Genomic DNA, 21,393 nt, shown 5'->3' with positions numbered 1-21,393 from the left:
GCTGGTACAGTTATGACGGCCGTCAAAATATGCGGTGCACAAGTAACTTCATTACCAACATTAATACTTAGACAGGGATTTGACCTCGACTTGGTGATATTTAGCGAGAATTTCGAATTTAAAAAACACACAACGGACTGACTAGTGAAAACGATGACAAAGTTTAATTTTATTTTTTAAATAAAATGGAAAACATTGCGTTATGAAATTTGTAGTATATAATACTATGTACATCAAAGATTGTAGTGTTTTTGTAAGTTTTCTTAAATCGATGATAATGTTTAAACGATAGTCACTTGATTGTTGGTTTTCGGAGTTGTGACATGCCAAAGTACTGACATTTGAGGTATTAATTTATTTTTTTTATTCATTTGTATTTTAAATAAAGAAGTGAAATTGAGTGACCAAATAAAGGACGCTTCATTGTTTTAAAATAGATTGTTATTTGAATAAAATATAATAAGACTTTGTTTAAATTGGCTGATGACATCGAGTTACCCCATTTTTGTATAATCACCCATATATATATATATATATATGCTATAGCATATAAACTTCATCGATAAATTGACTATCTAACGCTGAGAGTATATTTATCGAATCAGACCCGTATCGTAGTTTCTGAGATAAGCGCGTTCAAGCAATCATAGAAACTCTTCACCTTATAATATTAGTATAGTAATATAGATTTTTATGATTACGCTTGACGATAAGTAAACATTTGTTGTTTTCGTCAATAAAATTCGCACCATGTAACCAGCACTTAACAATATTAATATACCCAGTCAGCGGTATTTCGGCACAGTATCTATGGTGCAAGGAATTTCGTATTCCCATTGTGAAATTAACCCTGACCTCGCAGATAACCAAACAATCTTGTTTAGCTTAATTAAATTTCATCCTTTCCGAAACCCATTACGCCATGATTCAGACATTTGTGGCTTAAACATTTATTCGACCAATTAGGTTTTAAGATTTGGAATTTGTTTTGTATCAATTGGTTGGTGTATTGTTAGGTTGGGCAGTTTTGATCGATTAAGGGCTGATTTTTCAAATCCTTGGTTTTAACCAAGGATTGAAACGAATAAGTTTTAACTTATTCGTCGAATAATGTATAAAACTACCATTTTAAAAACGAATTCTAATTGCCCGTATTTGAAAGTTTACGTGACATTTTAATATTATCGTGTAATACTTTATTGGACGGATAAGTTTTAACCAAGGATTGAAAAATCAGCCCTAAAACCGATAGGATTAGATATTAACCACTGCTCTAGCATTTAGCTAGAATAGAAAACGACGAGCCATGTCTAAACTGACCGAGCTGCTTCGCGAGGCTGCTCGCTCTAGCTTTCCGCACGCGGCTTCGCCCGCGTTTTCAAAGAAAAACCTGTATAGTTCCCGTTCCCGTGGGATTTCCGGGATAAATCCTATCCTATGTGTTAATCCAAGTTACCCTCTATATGTTTGCTAAATTCCATTGTAATTGGTTCAGTAGTATTTGCGTGAAAGAGTAACAAACATACATACACATAAACCCATCCTCACAAACTTTCGCATTAATAATAATAGTAGAATAGGAAGTAGGACAACATGGACACATTTCACAAAAATACAAGGTAACTTCTGCACGACCATCGAGGAACAGTACCTATAGCGTTTCAGATCTACAAATCTTAAATCTGACCGTAAAATTGAATGCAATTGCCTCGTCCATCATTTTTATCGACAACGAAACTTCAACATTAATAGCGGTTGTAACAGGGGTGTAAATTTACAACACTCGCTGGGAATGATAAAACCAATATCAATGTTTATGTGCTTTTAAATTTTATTCGTGTATTTTGAATTTTATTGAAATAGACTTTGCGTTGAAGCCTGAAGGGGTGTTGAAATGTAGTCGTTAGAATTGAACTTATGTTGAGGGTAAGGTTGTGTTCTTTATTTGTGATTATGTATTGGATTATAATGGTCGATTATAACTAGGTACTGTTTTGTATATAAATTGTTAACTTAATAAATTTATTGGCGTAATATTTTGCTAGAGTGGTAAATGTTTTTTTTTTTAATTCAAAATGACGATAAATTTATCATTTATGTAAAAAAGTTACAACTGGATATTGATATTAATTAATGTTTATTTTTTTATTTATTTATCATTTATTTTGTTTCAGATTCGAGACTCACAAGTCACAACGCGTTTTGCTTATTTCAGCTAAATAAAAATATGAGCTACAAAAACTGCGGGTACAATATTGCCAAATTGTCACAAACACACCTCGAATGGGAGGCGTGTCAACCGAAAATTTGTGAAATGCTGCGATATTCCCTCGCTGCGACAAATGCTGTGATTCCCGCTGTGACGTGTATGACTGAATGACAGCGCTGTAATTGGTTCCACTGTTTCTAATAATGCGCTAAGTGGATGGAAGTGGTTGGTTGAAGTTTCTGTTTTCAGGCAGTTTTTGTGGTTTGGAAGCTATTAACGATATGTAGGTTTCTAAAAATAAATTTCTAAATGAATAAAAGTCACCTACAGGTGAAACCATTATTCGTCTTTTATATTACACTAGCTTTCCATCCGCGTCTTCGCCCGCTTCGTCTATCACCTATAAATTATATACTAAAACCTTCCTCTTGAATCACTTTATCTATTAAAAAAACCGCAAAATCGGTTGCGCAGTTTTAAAGATTTAAGCATACATAGGGACAAGGAAAGCGACTTTGTTTTATACTATGTAGTGAAACGATTAATTAATTAATATTATAATTATTAAATATAAATTAGTAAAATTAATTTATGCTCTATATCTTTCCATCACTACATAGTATAAAACAAAGTCGCTTTCCCTGTCCCTATGTCCCTATGTCCCTTTGTACGCTTAAATCTTTGAAACTACGCAACGGATTTTGATGCGGTTTTTTTTAATAGATAGAATGATTCAAGAGGAAGGTTTATATGTATAATAACATCCATTAAATAGTGGAGAAGTACTGTTATTTTTGAGGTTTCTAATGTGATGTCGTAAAAAATTACATTTTTTCCGCTTACGAGTTTTATCAAAATAATGTATCTACTAAGTATTATACACATTGAAAAGGTCTACAGAAAAGTCCGCGATGGTATATGTCTATCTCTTATGGATAACCCACAATAACTTTTTTTTGTCATTTACTTTTTACGACAAATAATGGCTAATTTTCGATGCGATAAACAATGTATTCAAGGTATTTAATTGGTTAAGGATTAATGCTGTATTGGTTAAAATCGCATCGAAAATTAGCCATTATTTTTCGTAAAAAGTAAATGACAAAAAAATGTTATTGTGGGTAATCCATAAGAGATGGACATATACCATCGCGGACTTTTCTATAGACCTTTTCAATGTATATAATACTTAGTACATTATTTTGATAAAACTCGTAGGGTTCAGCCTGCGTTTGCAATGTAAGCGGAAAAAATGTAATTTTTTACGACATCACTTTAGAAACCTCAAAAATAACAGTACTTCTCCACTATTTAATGGATGTTATTATACATATAAACCTTCCTCTTGAATCACTCTATCTATTAAAAAAAACCGCATCAAAATCCGTTGCGTAGTTTCAAAGATTTAAGCGTACAAAGGGACATAGGGACATAAGGACATAGGGACAGGGAAATCGACTTTGTTTTATACTATGTAGTGATGATGACAACAAGTGTACAACGTTCACAGTTTTTCTGTAGTGTATTTTGTATCAGCATTGCACCCGTGCGAAGCCGGGGCGGGTCGCTAGTACTATTAATATAGGTAAGTGGCAAAACTTCTATCAAATTAATTTGCTTTTGCGTGATTGAGTATCAAATATTAGCAAGTATTACTCAAACACAAACTAACATTATAATACAAAGTAGGATTACCTAATGGAAGCATATCCATAAAAGGGGTCATCTCAGTTTTAACCTCTTGTCCGTATAAACAACTCATCTGTTTATATTTCGACGAAAAACAAAGATCTAATAAATAGCGTGAATAGATTATTGTTATCGAGAATTCGGAAAATAATATAATATTCCTGAACAACCTACATTGCGATTTAGTTCTAAAAAATCTTGTGTTGGGTACCTTCCTAGCTAGATAACTGACCCAATTTTATAAGTGTGTATGAAAACAATTATCTATATCTATATCTATATAATATATAATATATAAAACTCAAAGGTGACTGATATAGTGATCTATCAACGCACAGCCCAAACCACTGGACGTATCGGGCTGAAATTTGGCATGCAGGTAGGACGTAGGCATCCGCTAAGAAAGGATTTCCCGAAATTCTTGCGGGAACGGGGGAAAACGGGGATGCACGCACAAAGTCGGGGGCGGAAGCTAGTTTTATATAAATAGGTGTTGTTTATGCTGATTTCCTATTTGCAGAGTAATTAATATCTTGATACATTAATTAATCACTACATAGTATAACAAAGTCGCTGTCGCTGTCTGTCTGTATCTATGTCTTTCTCTTTAAAGTTTATTTTAGTTTAGTGCGTTTTTTTTAATAGATAGAGTGATTCTTGAAGGTTGTAGTAATAATTTGTTGTCTACAAAGCGGGCGAAGCCGCGCGGAAAACTAATAAATAATAAAACTATAGAATGTCCTCGTAAAACTATCATTTCTCAAAATCAAAACCAACCCAAGTGATTTATGACCCTTTTATAAAATCCATAGTGCGTTTGAGAATAAACAAAATATGTAAAGGCAAGAATTGATGAGCAGGTAGAGTCCCGTTGAGGAAATAGGATCTCTCCAAGCCGTGACTTATGGATGCTATTATTTTATGCATATGAACCTGTATCGACGTAATCTTTGAAACTTTACGGTTTATGGATGTTTTTCAATGTTTTTGACTTGTTTGTAAAGTAAGAATAATAAATTTGGGAAATTTATGAAGGGTTTCTTTTGGATGTGTTTTGTTTAGCTCATTTGTGTGTTAAAGTGACGGATAATGTATGAAAATATACGTCAAAGAGTGTGAAATAACTGGCTCCTCGTTTTTGTATTTCATCTGATTTAAGAGTTCTAACAATGTTTCGGTAATAAAGAGTTACTTAGAGCAATAAAAAAAAATGTTTAAGGATTTGCTGCGCTACACACTACACACACTTTCTCCATCTATAAAAAATATCAATAGTTTGAATCATTATCAAAGATGAAATTTTATATATATTAGCATTACCTATAATGTAATACAAACATACCTTCACACTTCTGGAATCATAAGATTTTTATGGATTTTGGTAAAAGGAAACACGTTATAAAACAGCTTGAAGAAGATTATTTGTAAGCACCTTAGCAAAAAATATGGATCAGAAACGCGACGGGAAAATGGTGAAAATGCAAATAAATATCTTAGAGGTGTGCCGGAAGTAATACCATATAGAGACAATATTGAGGCTGGTATCGATATAAAATATAAGACTCATACAAATTACATTTTTTATAAAGCTTACATTTCATTGCTATTTTTTTAGAATAATTGGATTGGACGCGCTTATTCATAATTTTTATTTTAACAGGCCTTTCAAGTTTGTGAATGGGTCAATTTTCTCACTCTTACATGCAAACACTTTTAATTTCGTATTGATAAAGATTGACAAAAAGATACCTTTTTTTGTTTGTTTGAACGCGCTAATCTGAGGAACTAAAGGTCCGATTTGAAAAATTCTTTCGGTGTTAGGTAGCCCATTTATCGAGGAAGGATATAGGCTATATATCATCACGCTAAGACCAACAGAAGCGGAGCACTGCGGGTAAAACCGCAGGGCACAGCTAGTACTTCCTAAAAAAGTGCTCTATTATTGTGTTTCCGCGAATTTCAAGGTGGCATCACCCCTGTCTCATAAATCATTAGATGTACATACATTTTAGCATTAAAACGCTCGTATTAGCGGCATACATGCGACATAACTTTATCTGAGAATGATTTACAACCGGCTCCGATGTTATTCATATTATATTTTTACCTGAAGATCAAATTTATTTCTTTGAGATACTTTATACCGGTATTTATTGCACGCTCCGTTGAGTTACTTTTGAAGGTACCTACGTTTTATTCTCGTGCGTAATATTCTGGTTTATTTTCTGACTTGTGGTTATTTTTTAATGTAATGGAATGGAATAAATTTTAAGGGAATTCTGAATGAATAAATAATTTTGTTTTTCATTTTCAGGTTTTCAGTATCTATACGATATATTACGGCCGTTTATTGATTAATGTTTCGTTGTTTTAAGCAACAGATCGATTCTCTATAAAATTAGGCACACAGACAGATTATAAACTAACGTGAGTGAAGCTACAGGCTTCAGCAAGTATTATAAACGAGAAAATTTCTAAAGATGGATAAATATTAATTCTTACTTCACGCAAAAACAACTGATTGTAAATCTGTGAAATTTAGCACTTAGACAAATTAAAGACTGAACTAACCGACTAACTATTCTTACGTACAAAAACAACTAATCCAATCTCTATGAAATTTTGCACGTAGACATAGTCAAGATTAAAATAAATGTTTTTTACACGAGTGAAGCTTGTTTTCCTGAGGATCCTTCATTTTCCTTCATATTTATTACCTACTATCCAAGTTTGGTAAATAAGTACATTATATTCTGAACTAGTTCACAAGCTATAAATTTATAAAGAATAGAAAAAATTCGATCACGAGGCGGGACTCGAACCCGCATCCTTCGCGCCATTCCGGGGCGGATGCCTGACCAACTCAGCCACTCGTGACCCGCCAGAGCAATCGAATTTATTCTATTCTTTCAGTTTTATGTGTCTGAAGGGACACACCGCGCGCCATTTATTGAGATGATTAACAACCATTTCACAAGCTTTCTATCTGCCTACCGATAAATTCCTTTACCTATTTCAAAATACGCAAATATTGTAAGTCTCAATATCGCGTTGCAATCTCGACAAAATAAAAGCCTTCAAAGGGCTGCAATATCACAGTTTCCTTGCATTTGAATATTTAATACTCTTGCCTTCTTCGAGAATTGTACCGTTGAATTCGTTAGAGATAATGAAATGAAAAATGGAAAGCTTTGCATAAACTTTTGAATATGTTCTAAGCTTTTTGGAATATATGAGGGTATTTGATGAGGGTATTTTGTTGGTGTTGAGTTACTTTCTTGGATAGTAGCTATTTTGGTATTATAATGTAGAACCTAGTGATATTTGAAAACGGCAACAATAAAAGAAAAATCTTAGTTACCTTTAAAACACTAGTTGCGCTCCGCGGTTTCACCCACGTGGCTCCGCTTCTGTTGGTCTTAGCGTGATGATATATATAGCCTTCCTCGAAAAATGGGCTATGGAACACCGAAATAATTTTTCAAATCGGACCAGTAGTTCATGAGATAAGCGCATTCAAACAAACAAACTCTTCAGCTTTATAATATTAGTATAGATAATAAAAAATATAGATTTTACCAAGTTTAGGTACTTTTCTGTGAAACACAGAATTTATATGTTTCCAGTGCAATAATAGCAAACCGCAATAAACGTTTTGACCAACATTCGTAAATCTAACTGATGTCTAAAAACGATTTATATCCAAACACACGACACGATATAATATCGTTAAACTTTTTATTAAACTTTTGAACGGTTAAAACGTGGTGAAAATTGAAACAAATGCAATTTTATAAATATTGATACTTCTAATGCCGGGTCCAGACTGGTGAAACGTAACATGCAATGTAACATTCTGCCTTTCATTGCATGTTCGTTGCTGGTGTGGACGCATAGCGCGCTCATAACGCGCATTCACTACGAACATCCCGCGTTCGTCTGTTTCCGTCATTCTGCCGCGAACACGGCCCTTCGATACACGTTTTTTTCGTGCGCGTCAAACCGGTAGATCACACGAAGCATGGAGTCCGAAGACCACGTTCTTGCTATGACGATTATCAGTACTTCATTATTAATAATACATCAACTCATGAAAACACGCCGAAGACCCTTTCTTTTGCTCATTCCACGCAGTCTCGTCCTCCATGTTCGTTGCGTTCTCAAACGACCGTCCACATTGGCTGCTCCGCGCACACAACGCGCCCCTTTGTGTTCGTCGAAAAACCGACAAATTTCGGATCGCTCCGCGCGCGGCTTGTAATGCTCGTAGCATGCGCGTGTAATGCACAATTCGCGCGCGCAAGACGTCCAAACTATGAGAAATTGTTACAAAGTGTGTTACCTTTCATGATACATTGCAGCAATGTGGACGGTGAATTCTTTCATTGCATGTTACATTGCATGTTACGTTTCACCAGTCTGGACCCGGTATAATAGCAGATGTTTTGATTAATGTATCTAATTATTTAATTTTCGCATAGGTTAGCTTTGTCAATACACACACACAAAAGCTAACCAATGCTTGAATGTCTGTCTAATCCAGACATAAAATATGCAGCAATAACGTAAACAAAATATACATTTTTCAACTAAATAAATAAATACCATTTGCTCTATAAATTTATAAAGAACAGAAAAAATTCAACCACGTTGAGGGACTCAAACCGGGAAGGACTCCTGAACAACTTAGCCACCCGTGATCCCACCTCGTGGTCGATTTTTTTTCTGTTCTTTATAAATTTATATTTATAAAGCAAAACTTAAAATATCAAATTGTCTAAGCTATCATTCTATGGTTTCAGCTCGCAGTCAGTAGCATGGTTCAACAGTTATCTCAGTGGTAAACGGTGCCAAACAGTAGCAGTGAACAAAGAGGATGGGTCTGTTTCTTTTTCAGAATGTACAGCTGTAACGAGGGGTGTACCGCAGGGGTCAATACTCGGTCCGCTATTGTTCATCCTATACAGTGCTGATATTTTTAACTGTATACATCACTGTGAGTACCATGCCTATGCTGATGACATACAATTGTATATCTCTTTCGACCCTTCGCACACACTAGCGTCCACCGCAAAACTTAACAGCGATCTAGATCGGATATCAGCTTGGTCTCGTGAGAACTCACTGGTGCTAAACAAGGATAAAACAAAATATATGATTTTAGGTACTCCTAATATGGTTCGTAGGATTGAGTGCGAGAATCCGATTGTCACCGTCGAAAATACTTCAATAGAGCGCGTCAACGAAGCTCGAAATTTGGGAATACTTTTTGATGAAAATCTTCGATTCGAAAAGTACATTAATACAACCATAGCTACTTGTTTTTATCGCCTTAAGCTGCTGTATCGCATTCGGCAACACCTGAACGTCGATGTACGAATCCGCCTCTGTGAGAGTTTGGTACTCTCTAAGTTTAATTATGCCGACGTTATGTACGGGCCAAGGTTACTACGCCGTAGTAAGAACGCAATACAGCGCGTTCAGAACGCTTGTGCGCGTTTTTGTTGGGACGTTCCTCCCCGGTCCCATATTACACCGTACCTAGTGGAGGCTAGGTGTCTAAAAATGGAAAACCGTAGGAGGCTACACCTCGCGTCACTTCTTTTTGGAGTGGTTATGACAAAAGCGCCAAAATATCTTTATGACAAGTTAGCATGGATGGGAGAGGGCAGCGCTTATGCTACACGTTCGTCATTTCGCAAATTGGCTATGCCAAGGAGTTTCACAGCTGCATTTAGAGGAAGTTTTAAATATGCCGCAACAAAGTGTTGGAACAATCTCCCACCACCAATAATAAACTCAAACTCATTAAACGCCTTCAAACATAAATATAAAAAACACTTATTGCAGGAGTTTGAGTTCCAACCTTAGTTGTGTGATGGTTATTCACTGTCATTAGGTTTTACACATTATGTAGGTATACTATCTATCTGTCCATTACTATATTACGTATTATTATTTTTATTTAAACCTTAACATTTATCCATTAATATTAAGTTAAATTATTATAATTATGTATTTTATTCAATAAGCTTATTATATGTAAATATATTTATATATGTATATAATATATATAATATCTATCTATGAACGTACTGCCGCTCCAATCGCTTCAGAGAGGGGCCACTGAAAATCAGCGTTGCAACTATATTGCAACTTATGCTGAGTGGCTACCTGACTTGGCTCCACTTTTCGGCTTCATTTTATTTTATTTTACTCTTTCATTTATTATACTTATATTGTTTTGTTTCATGTTGTGTTGTTTTAATTTGAATTAAGTATTGTATTCAGTGTCAATTGTGTTTGTTATTAATTATTATTGTGGAGTCAAATAAATGATCTTTCTTTCTTTCTTCTTTCTTCTTTCAAATTTGCCATTTGCTCTATAAAAATACAAAGCGCTACAAAAATATACACTCCTGCATAAATATTCATTATCCTAAAAAGAAAGGGTGGATCATAACGCCTCTCTAAACCATAAACGCCACCTCATAATCCAGTCCAAATGAATCATTTTATTGGCTCTAATATTCTGAAACTGTTTTAGGATGGGATACTAACTGTTTTGGGATATAACTTCAAGGGTTGGCCAATAACTTCTTAAACATAAATTAAATCCAAATTTGATTGGCAGCCCTAAAATATTATGTTAATTTGACGTTTCATGTTCGCAGGTGGCTAAAAATAATACAAGGTACATCTAATTTGTAATTCAATGAGACCCACACTAGAAACTATGGGTTGGATGAAAATTACTGTCTTTGGCGGCGAGTCAAAGAGATTTTACGACATAATATTAATTCGGGGTAGGGGATCTTAATGCGATAAAGAGTTTTTACGAAAGAAAACGGATATTTTCGAGTGATAGATTGTACATATTTGCATATGAATAATGCTATAAATGTTTTGGTGTTTGTCTCTTAGTTAAATTTTTAATTAAAAATCGCTAAACAAGTTGGAATAGATTAAGGTACGTGTAATATATGTATTCTTTTCGTATTTTTCTGATAAAACAAAACTTGAAAGTGTAATTCATGGATTTAAATGTATTGGTAACGAACTGATAACATTTATAAGTATGTCTCAATCCCTACTAATATTATGAATGCGAAAGTAACTCTGTCTGTCTGTCTGTTACGCTTTCCCGCTTAAACCTCTCAATCGATTTTGATGAAATTTGGCACAGACAATCTTTAGACCCTGAGAAAGAACATAGGCTACCTTTTATCAAAGCACCACGTGGGCAAAGCCGCGGGCGGAAACTGGTTTAAGATAAATGATTAAAACAGTCAGTATACACAGCCTTATACAAAAAGTATACAGTTTTTCCAAAACAAGGTACAGAATACCATCTACCGAAACACCATTCCTCACTCCATCAGGATAATTAAGCTGGTTTGAGCTGGCTTTAACAATTACGCGTCGGAATTGGCTTTTGATAGCCAAGTTTCAATTTGAATGCGCCCTGATTAGCGGTCGATGTGATTATTTTATGCATTGCATTCTACGTATTTAGGATTGTATATGTTTATGATTAGTTAAGTTAAAATTATACTGTTTATAAAATAGTCTAATTGGAGGACGTTTTAATTATCAATATTAGAAACTACGAATACAATGTTGAAATATATAACCTACTCGTGAGTATATTAAAAAAAAGATACTCGTATACAAAAGATGTAAAAAGAAACGTTGCTTGTAGCGAATAAGTTTACTGTTTAAAAGAGTCCTCTGCAAATATTGTGATATTAGTATTTAGTGAAAAGTATCTGCTCTTGAATTGTCTTAAATTATATTTTAAAACAGATTTAAAAAGCAATTTATTCTGCAGATTCGAGGATGACAGTCACCAAACCCGCTTTTAAATGTTTTAATATTGAATAAATAACTGTATAATTTTAATTTCAAAAGTTTTGTCTCCATGTTACCTGTATATTATGTCGTGTAGGTGATCCTTATAGCAAAAATATGTAAATCGCCTCAGGAACTACTGGTCCGATTTGAAAAATTATTTCCGTGTTAGATAGCCCATTTATCGAGGAAGGCTATGGGCTATATTATATCATCACGCTAAGACCAACAGGAGTGGAGCACTCTGGGTAAAACCGCGGAGCACAGTTAGTAAATAATAAAATTAACTAATATAGATAGGTAAAGGTATCTCTACTATACACATATCTGTTGGAAAAATCTTGTAATAATTGATAAACTTATTTTCCTTTTTCTATATATTTCTGTTACAATATTAAATACCTTTTCGTTAATTAGTACTTATTCCATATTATCTTTACACCAAAGAAATGTTATCACAGTTAATCATTTAAGGCTAATAATGGCCCGTGGCCAAAACCTGGTTATTAATTATCACGGTAATTAGAACGTATTACGGGATTAACGGTTAGAATTTTGCGGGTTAGGTCAGGGCTGGCGATCGGTTAATTTTGGTATTGCATTTATAATTTTGTGTGAGTTTGAAGAGTATGAAGTCGAGTATTTATTAGAGAACTAGCTTACCGCCCGTAGCTTCGCCCGCTTTCTCTAAAACCTAATAAATTATATACTAAACCTTCCTCTTGAGTCACTCTATCTATTAAAAGAAACCGCATCAATCCGTTGCGTAGTTTTAAAGATTTAAGCATACAAAGGGACATATGGATATAGGGACAGAAAAAGCGACTTTGTTTTATACTATGTAGTGATAGTGATTTAGGTTCAATTTCGGATTGTGTAGTGCTTCTGAATGACAAAAAATAGAATAGGAAATAATCATAATGTAACTGTGATATTTATGAACTAGCTTTGACTCACACTTTTGCTTTAGTTTCATTGGGCAGTGGGCAGTGGGAGTCCGACAACGTATGGCCCCGAAGGCCGTAGTTATGCAAGAGCATTGTCCACTTTAAAAGAAGGGATGGTGATCGGTTAATTTTGGTACTGTATTTATTATCTTGTATGAATAAGTCGGTTGATATGAAACTGATTTTGGAAATCAATTTCTAAATGACATTAATTGTGTTGGATTTTAATAATTATATTCTGTCATTGGTTATCTTTTTTATATATATTTATTATATATTTACTACTTTACTATATATTTTACTTTACTATATATTTATTAATATTAATCATTCTTCTAATAATCAATTTAACACTAAATTCTAAAAGAAAACATAAATAAAAGCTTTTTTTATTTCATTATCCACATTTTCTTAAAAGATAAGACTGTGTCTTATTCTAGACAGCTAAATTCGATTTTAAATTCTAATGGAGTACTCTTAGCAGATCTAGAATTCGTAAAAGGCTTTGAAAGTTTTAAGATGCGAAATGTTATTTATTATTACCTAAATAGGTAATATATATTAATTTGAAATAAAACGGTATATTATTTATATAGAAAACTACATAATAAATATTGAAAGTATAATATAAAAATAGTCCCTCTTATCTTATACTAGCTTTCCGCCTGCGGCTTCGCCCGCTTTTTCAAAGAAAAACCCGATAGTTCCCGTTCCCGTGGGATTTCCGGGATAAAACCTAGCCTATGTTGCTCAGTGAAGATGCAGCTTTCTAATGGTGAAAGAATTTTTTGAAATCCGTCCAGTAGTTTATGCGTGAAGACCATACAGAATTACATAATTACAAACCTTTCCTCTCTATAATATTAGTATATTTATTTTATTTATTTATTTATTTAGGTACATCGACAGATCGCGCATACAACATTCCTTAATAATAAATACAAAGTAAGAATATTCTAATGCTTGACCCTATTATAGATGTACACAGCATTATGTACAGATATATATAGTGTATGAATAATGCATGTTTTCAAACATTTTCATAAATAGCACCTACCTAAATTATGTTCCTAACTGTTAACTTTTGTGCTTGATAAATCACCCTGATAAGCGGGCGGCTTATATAATAGTTTATTTTGTCCCATACCCAAAAGTTACCTGCGGTTTTAAGCAATAGGTGTTTTATGTAATATATGTGTTATTAGGTAATATATAATATTATTATTTTGCTTCAGCTATATGAACATTTATAAACAAGTACAAAATATAATCATTTTCTTTATTATCACAGAAGTGTTTCCCTGATAGACATCACTGATTGCTATTAAAGCAGCCTTTTGTTGCTTTTCCGTTTTGGAAGCCTTTATTTTATTAAGCTATTGCATAGCTTCTATCGCGGGCCTTGAGCGTGGGGACCGAATCGAGAAATTCCGTAACGAAAAAACCTCACGCTCCCCACTCTGACGGGCTTGAAGGCATGCTAGCTTTACCGCGGCATTCAGTGAGTCAGCCGAGTGCCAGACGTCTTATTTCTATTTTTGTAACGCATATCAATTCACTCATTCTCTATAATATAATAAACTATAGATCAAAACAAAAAAAAATAATCCATCAATCACGTTCATATACCGATAATGTTTCCCAAACGGATTCCAACTGATTATTTTATTCAGCACACGCTATAACAATGACATAAATCTGCCACGCCCAACAATTTGGATTTGAATTCGAGAAAACAGCCCGGAGACACCGAAAAAACGTTTAAATTCAACAATGCGACAGAGGTTTTCCTCGAAATGGCTAAAAAATACAGGCTCAAGCGGAAAGAACGCGAAAAATAGTCTACAGATATGGATTTGAGGCCCAGACATGTTAAACGATGCCCTTGTTATGACAGATAACAAATATTAAAAAAAGTATCGATAAATCTGTTGCTTGAAACGTATGAAGATATTATAAATCTGCTAGTTGATTCGTAGATTGTACGATACGTAATAATAATAAAAATAAAATATCTATTATGATATTCAAGTTTATACAGTGTGTCCGGACATGACATACCGATATTTGAAGGGGCTATTCTCCAGGTATTTTTATCGACAATTCAACCCCTCTACAGTCACCTACCTCACCCCCCTCAAAATGGTTTTCGAATTTTTTAAAGTATGTTTCATCACTCTTATCAATTAATCCATCAGTCCTCGGAATCACAGACACAATAGAAAATCTATTGTGTCGCGCCCCGATCGGGGCTTACGGTGGTCAATGGGTTAAATTTGTTTAGTGGTCCCTAGAATAACTTGTTATTGTTCAAATAAAACCAAATTTAGTATTTTGTGACACTCACTTTCGAAGTTATTACAATTTTCATAAATTCACTATCCGAATTGATAGGTTTGCCGTTTTGAGGGGGGTGAGGTAGGGGACTGTAGAGGGGTTGAATTGTCGATAAAAATACCTGGAGAATAGCCCCTTCAAATATCGGTATGTCATGTCCGGACACACTGTATAATTCCTTAATATATGAGTTAAATTAAGATCACATTCAGCTACAAAGTAAATTTAAACTAATAGTTGAAATAACTATTACATTCATGTACTAAATTTGTACATTCTTGAGTAAATAATTAATAAAGCAATCCAAGTGATTCAAATAAAATTTCGAGATAAAATAACACATGTAACCTAAACTTTATTCATCCCATATAATAAAAGTTATTATCGTCGTTTTCAATTACCTGTCGAAAGAGCATCTACAAGCTTATTATTTATTTTGTACCTTACTCATATTATAAATGCGAAAGTGTGTTTGTATGTCTTTATTTCACGCCGCAGATAAATTTTATTGTATGAATTTTGTGGCTTTAGATATTTTGGAGGCAAGAGAGTTAAAATAAGCAACTTAATTAAGTAACATGGGAAGTTCCTGAACATAGTTAGTAAATATCTTGATCTTTTTGCTGAGGCCCCACTTCTAATGTCGGGCCTCTACCAATGTACGTGTGAATCCCTCCCTCCCTTGTATCGTATCTGGCAAGTGGCCAAGTGTAAGGTCTTGTGTGTCGAGATAGGACACGCTTTATGACTAATGGTCCAATTAGATGTATCCCTCATTCATTATGCATCTAACCCACCTATAAAATATGGAGTATTAATGCTAGGCTTAATTATATTCGCACCCTTTTGTGACAATTTTGTTAATATAATATGTATGTAAGCTTATTTTGTGCTTTTGACAGCGTATTCTGGTGCTGTTAATTTTTTTTGATTTGTGGTCGAAATTTAAATATGACGGTGGACAAAATGTGCTGAAAGAAAGATAGAATTTTCAGGATATATATAGGACAATAATTTAACACAAAATGAGATTTGAAATATGTATGGAATTTATAAATGGATAGATATCACTACATAGTATAAAACAAAGTCGCTTTCTCTGTCCCTGTGTCCTTATGTATGCTTAAATCTTTAAAATTATGCAACGGATAGATAGACTGATTCAAGAGGAAATAAATGTATAAATTATATACATTAGGTTTTAGACAAAGCCACGGGCGATAAGCTAGTAGAATATAATATATACAGAGAGACTAAGAATATATTGCACTTCTGTAGGCATGGCGTTATCTGTGCTCTGTAAAAAGTTCTATAGAGTTGTATAATCTGCTGATATTGGATATCGTGGCTGGAATACGATCAGAAGAGCGATATTTTTTTAAGGGAACATGACGTAAGGACTAAGGATACACTATGTATTCTCCTATATGTATACAGCCGCTTAGTTGTCACATTTAATAAACTTTATATTTAAGTATTATATTATGATATCTTGTGCTATGCCTTATCTATTGAATACTGAACTGAGGCTTTGTTTGCCAATAGTCAAGGTAGATACATAATATCCGTAAAAAATGAGCCCTATTTCATTTCTTAAATCAGAAAGACCTTTCTAGTATCTTTTTATATTGCGTAATTACAACCAAAAAGTATATGTATTTATGTGCAGTATCAAAACATGTCATAATAATAAATTTCTATGTTCATCTTCACTTCCTAAACCACATATGAGTCGTGAAATTATCCAAAAATCCCAACCAAAAATACAGTTCCATTACAAACGTTGGATTCCAATACCGTGGAACTTATTACTATTCTATCGTTTTCCGCTCCCGAATCCCTTTCTTCCGATATATTCGAAATACATTTACACTAGCAAAGTAAACAAACAAGATGAGATCTGTGTGTTTTTATTTACTAAAGCGATGCACTCTCTCCCCCTGGTTCTATTGCAATAGTGAAATATTCGATTAGACGAATGTGCTGGGAATTCCCGGGATATTTTTGGATTTGGAATCTGGTTGTTTTTGTTTTTGGTTGCTTGGAATGTATTATGAATATTAAAAAAGGCGGATCCTAACAGAGAGCAGCCTCGCGTAGCATTTTTCCTCGGTCGAGCCATTTTCCGTGCGAGGATGCTCGCTCTGTGTGGACCCGCCTAATAATTTTCGGTGACTTATGAATGGGTTTACATTTTATATTATGTTTGATGTTTAAGCGGTTATGAAGGTACTTTACAATCTTTTGGATTGGAATGGATTTATTAAGTAACTTTTTGTTTATATTACCTACATAACTAAATATGTATAACGGAACGTCGGAAGGCTCGGCGGTATGATCTCCGTTATCAGACATAGCGGTGGTTTAGTAGTGATGGGAACACCGAAATAAACTCACTATTTTCTCAAACGACAATCAGATAGTTTATTAAAGTTTACAGTACTTCACAATTTTGCGTAACAATCAAGATGGAAACAGATTAAGAGCCAATAGGTTAGTACGCGTGCGCCTCTGTGCACAACTGACAGTAGAATGTCAGCTGTCACCATCGTGCCAACCCACTACCCTATTCGGGACTACCCGCTCTTATTTTTATCATGGCATGTGTCTACCTTACTTCACAATATTTTCATTACTGGCAACACAACATAATACTTTGACATTGACAATCAAAACAAACAATTTAACTACGTGAAATCAACTATGCTAGATAATTATTATTTAGTACAGTAATTATCGGCGCGCCGTCATATTATTTAGTACAGTAATTATCGGCGCGCCGTCACGGCCGTCCTGCATATTCACACGTCCTCGTGTGTGGAGTCATTTCGCTCATCTTCATCATCTGTAAACAGGCAAACGAGAATGGTTTACATCAAGCACCGCTTGGGCATCCTGACCAAAGTGGGTCACACTCAAAACTAGGCACACAGTTCAAAAGCGCAATATAAGTCCAATTACGTCACATAAGCTTAATTACAAACTACGCAATATTTTGAGTGTCACACAGACTATAAATCGTCATAAGTTATCACACACAGCCTACAAACTGCCACACAGGCTCCAAGCAGCCACACAGGCTCCTAACTGTCACACAGGCTCCTAACTGCCACACAGGCCCCTTACTGCCACACAGGCTCCTAACTGCCACACAGGCTCCTAACTGCCACACAGGCCCCTTACTGCCACACAGGCTCCTAACTGCCACACAGGCCCCTTACTGCCACACAGGCTCCTAACTGCCACACAGGCTTCTAACAATGCCACACAGGCTCTTATCTGCCACACAGGCTCCTATTTGCCACACAGGCTTTTAAAATACCACACAGGCTTGCAACTGCCACACAGGCTACGCATCGCATAATTATGAAAAGCCACACGGGCTTGTATTCGCCACTTAGGCTAACTGGTACTACCAAAATAGTGATAAACTCTAAAGATAACTAATTAACTCACCATTGCCGTCACTGGCGCATTCTGACTCGGCCTGGTTGACAGGGACTTCTAGCCCAGCGCTAAACTCCAAGGAAACATAACACTCAGGCATAGCACGAGTAGATCTCTACTTACCATTATGTCATGCGAAATACTACTATCCGGCACTATATGAAACAACAACTTTACCGTATAGGCTTGAATCGAGACCGTTGATAAAATTTGGGTGTTACAATGTATACTAGCGTTACCTAGCCACAGCAATGTCACTGCAACATAATATGATCTTTTACCAGAAAGTCGTTCTGATAAGCTCTGCCTTATCAAAGAACATTCGACACCAGAATCGAAACAAAATGAAAACTTCTCACCGGTTTCGTCCGAAAGATGATCAGTAGCTGGTTTGATGGCGCAGATATCCACACGACGTTCCACTCGAGTCTCGTTGGATTTCGCCTCCTTGCCGGGGCACCGCGTTGCGATATGGCCCTGTTCACCGCAGTTGAAGCAGGTTGGAGTGATGGTCTTCTTCGGTGCACTGCCCTCCTTTGAAGCATGAGTTACAGAGTTGCTTGAAGTTTCGGTTTGTGCTTTAGTGTCATCACGATTACCAATCCATCGACATTCAGTAGCCACGTGTCCGGACTTGTTGCAATTGTAACACCTACGAGAGTTTTCGGGACGCGGCTTCTTTGCTTCTACAGCTGATGTCGCCTGCTCTTGAGCTGGAGGTCCTCTTTTTCTAAACGTAAATGCCATAAGTTCTTGTTGTAATTTTATACGGTTGTCTATTTCCGTTGTAAAAGCGAATCTCTGCAATCTTGGGTCGATTTTTGCAGCGTGTGCTAGTGTAACAGCAATGGCAATTTGTTCCGTTGATAAAGACTTCCATCTTGCCATTATTGCACTCATAAATCGGCAGGCATAAGAGGATAAGCATTCACCTTCCTTTGGATTTCCATTAAACAATCGCCATAAGTTTGCTGCAGGAGTTTCAACGAAATCGAATCTAGCTAAAAATAGATCCTTTAATTGGGCCCATGTTATTCCAGGATAACTAGACTGTGCTAGCCATGATGCCGCAGTTCCTTTGAGTGCTTTACTCATGGTTATTATCAGGTCTCCACCGGAAAGTGGTTTTATTTGCAAGCATAGGTCAACTGTTTCGCACCAAGCACGAGCATCGCTACCCTGAAGGTCGGGATTAAATTCGGGTAAAGCTATTTTTGATACAGATAGCCGAGGTTCTTGAATTGCCCGTATCAAATCTGTCAAACTTCGTTGCTGCAATTCAATCAGTGTTTTCCAACGGTCGCACTCTTTTTCTAAAGAAGGTTGTTCAATCTGACCTGAGTGGGCTGCATGCTGCTCCTGAGATGCACGGAGTAATCCCACTTCTGATAACGGAACGTCGGAAGGCTCGGCGGTATGATCTCCGTTATCAGACATAGCGGTGGTTTAGTAGTGATGGGAACACCGAAATAAACTCACTATTTTCTCAAACGACAATCAGATAGTTTATTAAAGTTTACAGTACTTCACAATTTTGCGTAACAATCAAGATGGAAACAGATTAAGAGCCAATAGGTTAGTACGCGTGCGCCTCTGTGCACAACTGACAGTAGAATGTCAGCTGTCACCATCGTGCCAACCCACTACCCTATTCGGGACTACCCGCTCTTATTTTTATCATGGCATGTGTCTACCTTACTTCACAATATTTTCATTACTGGCAACACAACATAATACTTTGACATTGACAATCAAAACAAACAATTTAACTACGTGAAATCAACTATGCTAGATAATTATTATTTAGTACAGTAATTATCGGCGCGCCGTCATATTATTTAGTACAGTAATTATCGGCGCGCCGTCATGTATAACTATAATTGTGCTCATTGTTTAACTTACCTTAAATTTTAGAAATATTTGAATAAAAACTTAACATTTGATTTCCAATGTTGTTACTTGTAATATATGATCTTAGATATCCTATTGATCATATCGAAAATAATTTCGATAGTGTTGTTTAAAAAAAGATATATCCGGGCTCGTCCGGGATTTGAACCCGGGACCTCTCGCACCCTAAGCGAAAATCATACCCCTAGACCAACGAGCCGGTTGATATAGTAACTAAAATAACGCACAACTCTCTACATGTCTACGTCATAACTACCTTTCACTTTCACACACACATTCGATAGTCGAATTTTACACATACACTTTAATTCTCTACATGTACAATTGATTCCTTTCTCTAGATTGACTTTGTGGTACGGGAGCTATTAACGTTTTAAAAAAAGTCATTTTAGTATAGTTGGGTTTTTGATATACCGTTTATCTTGCTATTTCGGTTAGAGTCCGCGCTGTCTGGCTGGCGGTAGTGGTTGCGTTTATAAGTGCGCACAGGAAAATATCCGTAATTTAAAGTCATTTATTAACGCATAATTTTTAATCTTTTGCCTTTAGATAGATCCATCAGACATAATTTTGTCATTGCAAGACGTTTTTTAGTTGTTAAATAGGTGCCATACGCAATTTTTTATTTCAAAGTCATTAAAATGTCATCGAAATAAGTGAAATTACATCTATATACAAATAGCAAGAGGAACAGTATATCAAAGAACCAACTATACTAAAATGCTCTCTTGTCAACGTTGGTAGCTCCTATACGATTGACTAACTAATTCTAACTCTTTTTACTATCCCTGTTTCTGTCTCAGACTCACTCCTAATCTACCTCTATGTATACTCCAATTGTCACTATAATTTTAATTCGCACACTAAGCTATTAATTTTTATACTTGTAATAATTGGCGAGTGAGCTCTATTGAATCAGCTGTAAAAAGGCGACCGAGGCGTATGGCGACCATCGAAAATCTTATAAAAATCAAGCAATCTGTAAAACAAACTATGTGAAAT

At 35.3% G+C, this 21,393-nt stretch overlaps 2 protein-coding genes and 1 non-coding gene across 3 annotated transcripts in view; all 3 read right to left on the bottom strand.

Annotated features, from left to right (window-relative positions):
- The window catches only part of LOC149487337 (dopamine D2-like receptor), a 114,366-nt gene that overhangs the window by 58,865 nt on the left and 34,108 nt on the right, over positions 1 to 21,393 (bottom strand). The window lies entirely within an intron of this gene.
- Positions 17,797 to 19,267, bottom strand: LOC149487342 (uncharacterized). The gene is made up of 2 exons (XM_089697671.1): positions 18,840 to 19,267; positions 17,797 to 17,878 (listed from the first exon to the last, which is right to left on the bottom strand). The coding sequence occupies exons 1-2, from the start codon at positions 19,225 to 19,227 to the stop codon at positions 17,835 to 17,837; spliced, it is 432 nt and encodes a 143-aa protein (XP_089553797.1). The 5' UTR covers positions 19,228 to 19,267; the 3' UTR covers positions 17,797 to 17,834.
- TRNAP-AGG (transfer RNA proline (anticodon AGG)) lies at positions 20,519 to 20,590 on the bottom strand. The gene has a single exon. It is a non-coding gene; the product is annotated as a tRNA-Pro (tRNA).

Source organism: Colias philodice, chromosome 7 (assembly GCF_061535455.1).
Source record: "Colias philodice isolate Cphi_HAF_F1 chromosome 7, ilColPhil1 Martin Lab GWU primary, whole genome shotgun sequence".
NCBI classification, from domain to species: domain Eukaryota; kingdom Metazoa; phylum Arthropoda; class Insecta; order Lepidoptera; family Pieridae; genus Colias; species Colias philodice.
The sequence above is the reverse complement of the archived record's forward strand: the minus strand, read 5'-3'. Positions and strand labels throughout refer to the sequence as shown.

What these genes read in the sequence shown, in the direction of transcription:
- LOC149487342 (XM_089697671.1), bottom strand. Translation starts at nt 19,227, where the DNA reads ATGGCATTTACGTTTAGAAAAAGAGGACCTCCAGCTCAAGAGCAGGCG. An exon ending in TCATCTTTCGGACGAAACCG is followed by an intron (nt 17,879 to 18,839) that starts GTGAGAAGTTTT and finishes GCCTGTTTACAG; the next exon opens with ATGATGAAGATGAGCGAAAT.